We start from the raw sequence: 2,637 nt of genomic DNA on the forward strand, positions 1-2,637 counted from the left end.
TTAAATCATGTGCAAAAGACTTAAGTCCTGTATTTCACGATATTTATAATAAGTCATTACAGACACAACATGTACCTAACCTCTGGAAAGATGCTGTGGTTGTCCCAGTTCCTAAACCTAGAGGTCCTAAAACCATTAATGATTTCAGGCCGGTTGCTCTGACTTCAGTTTTAATGAAGATTTTTGAGAAACTGGTCAGGTCTGAGATCTTGAGGCAGACTGAACGTGCTCTGGATCCAATGCAATTTGCGCATAGGCCTCATAGAGGAGTGGAGGATGCTACGGTCATTTGCTTTTTAGACATTTGGATGGGAATGGGACACACGCCAGACTTTTATTTATAGACTTCTCCTCGGCTTTTAACACAACCCAACCCCACATTTTGACCAGAAGGCTCTTAGAACAGTCTGAGTTAAGTAATAATCTGGTAGGTTGGATTCTTGACTTTTTAACAAATAGGACACAGAGAGTAAGGGACAATGGTATTTTGTCTGACCGGAAAAGCTCTTCTACAGGGTCTCCTCAAGGGTGTGTGTTGTCACCTTTATTGTTTATTCTTCGCACAAATATGTGTCAGAGCAGCTATGACAATATGCAGATGATTCGGTTATCGTCAAGTCTGCTGCAGGAGAATGAGATCAGCCACGGCCCAGTTATTGATGAGTGAGGAATCTTACCTCCGGCGTAATATATCAAAAACTAAAGATATGCTCATTGACTTTAGGAGGATCACTCATATGAATAAAGCTACTTTAATTAAAGGTCAGACTATTGAGTATGAGCAATCCTATAAACACCTTGGGACTATTATTGATGCAAAATTGAACGTGTGCAGCTGTGTGTAAAAAAAAGGTCAACGGCGCTTGTATCATTTAAGGAAATTATCACACTTTCATATCGACCGAACGCTAATGATCGTGTTTTATCATGCTTTTATTGAATCAGTTTTGTACTTTTCTTTGGTCGCATGGTTTGGTCACACATCCTTAAAAGCGAGAAATTCCTTAAACCAAATAGTTATCAGCATACTCGAAGCACAATATAGATGTTTTGGATTTTTCTTGGATTTTCTGTTTTTTATTTTCGTGCAAAGACCGTTTGTGTCTTATACTTTGCACTTTGTCTTTGACTGTCAGGTATAGATCTATGGACAAAAATGCTGGTCAGGACTAATGGGATGGAGTCTCCATTAAAACATACAATATGCATTACTAATTAAACATACTGATCTACTGACCAACATCATGGCTGGTATTAAATGGAGTTGTCAGGGACATCATACTGTAATTATAGGTTCAAAACATGTGATTTGATTCACACACGGTGTGAAAACAGATGTGTATGTGTTTGCATGCTCTCACACTCAAGATCTGATCTCCTTTGCGCAGTTCTCCGCTCAGGTGGCATAAAAGAAAAATCTATAATTTTGACCCATACAATGTATTGTTGTCTATTGCTACAAATATCCCCCAGCGACTTAACACTGCTTTTGTGCTCCAGGCTCACATATTGTTATTTCTATAAAGTCTTATAGTTTTATGGCTCAGCGATATGATAATATATGTCAATGACATAAATGATCAACCAGTTAAGATTTAGCTCTATTTAATGTTTCAGTAAAAAAATAAAATGCTGGTTGACAGTAATCACTTTTCCGTTACGGAATAAAAAAATAATAATAATTGCAACTTTTTGTTTCACAATTCTGATTTTTTTTCTCAGAATTGCAAGATATAAACTAAATAATAAAGTCACAATTGTGAAAAATGAACTTGCAATTCTGACTTTTATAAAGTCCAATTCTGAGGGAAAAAAGTCAGCTCACAATTCTGATATTTTCTTACAATTGCAAATTTATTTCATGCAATTCCGACTTTATAACTCACATTTGCGAGTTAACATCACGAAAGTTAAAATTGCAAGATATAAACTTGCAATTGCGAGAAAAAAAGTTGCGATTACCTGTTTATATTTTTTATTCAGTGGAGGAAACAAGCTTCCATACTTCTGAGAGCAACAAAGAAAGCATAACTAAATATGAAATCTTGAGTGTAACCAGTTGGTGCTGAATTTAGTTTGCAAACATTGTGGAGATTTTGTGAAATATTGTATAAGGTTTTCGCATTTTCTGCTCTAATTATGGAGACAATCTATGGAAATCTGCAGAAATGATTTCAACAGACTCAAAAAAAAATTTAAGGATTTACTTATCGACTTACTTTCGATCATAATTTGCCATATTTGAATAAATATAATGAACCCCTTTTCCATACTAAGCTTATTTGAATAACTAATAAGAAATATAAAATGCCTCTGAATCAGTTTTGTTTAGCGAATAAATTCCAAATATTGAATCCATAAGATTTAAAACAAAGCTCTGATCAAAACAATATGAAAATACAATTTCTGTCTGCTGCTGTTTGCATCATAGGTGTGACTTCAATCTAAAATTCAGTTATTAATCTCAGCTGCCAATTAATATTTATTTTATTTACCAAAGGCAGGGTTATTATTGATAACTAAGACTAAAACAAATTAAAACAAATGATAACTTTAAATAAAATAAATATGAACGGAATAAATTTAAATAATAAATCTAGTTGACAAAGCAACATTTCTCATCTTCATTTAGTTTAA

At 34.1% G+C, this 2,637-nt stretch overlaps 1 protein-coding gene across 1 annotated transcript in view; it reads right to left on the minus strand.

The window, feature by feature from the left end:
- LOC107752257 (disks large homolog 4-like) overlaps positions 1–1,418 on the minus strand; it is a gene marked incomplete at its 5' end in the record, with an annotated part of 16,804 nt that extends 15,386 nt beyond the window's left edge. The window contains one exon of the mRNA XM_016568187.1: positions 1,362–1,418. Coding sequence (XP_016423673.1) covers positions 1,362–1,418 — 57 coding nt within the window. The remainder of the gene's footprint in view (positions 1–1,361) is intronic.
- Between the last annotated feature and the right edge of the window lie 1,219 nt (positions 1,419–2,637).

Source organism: Sinocyclocheilus rhinocerous, unplaced genomic scaffold, assembly GCF_001515625.1.
Source record: "Sinocyclocheilus rhinocerous isolate Xijiao unplaced genomic scaffold, SAMN03320098_v1.1 scaffold1915, whole genome shotgun sequence".
NCBI classification, from domain to species: Eukaryota; Metazoa; Chordata; class Actinopteri; order Cypriniformes; family Cyprinidae; genus Sinocyclocheilus; species Sinocyclocheilus rhinocerous.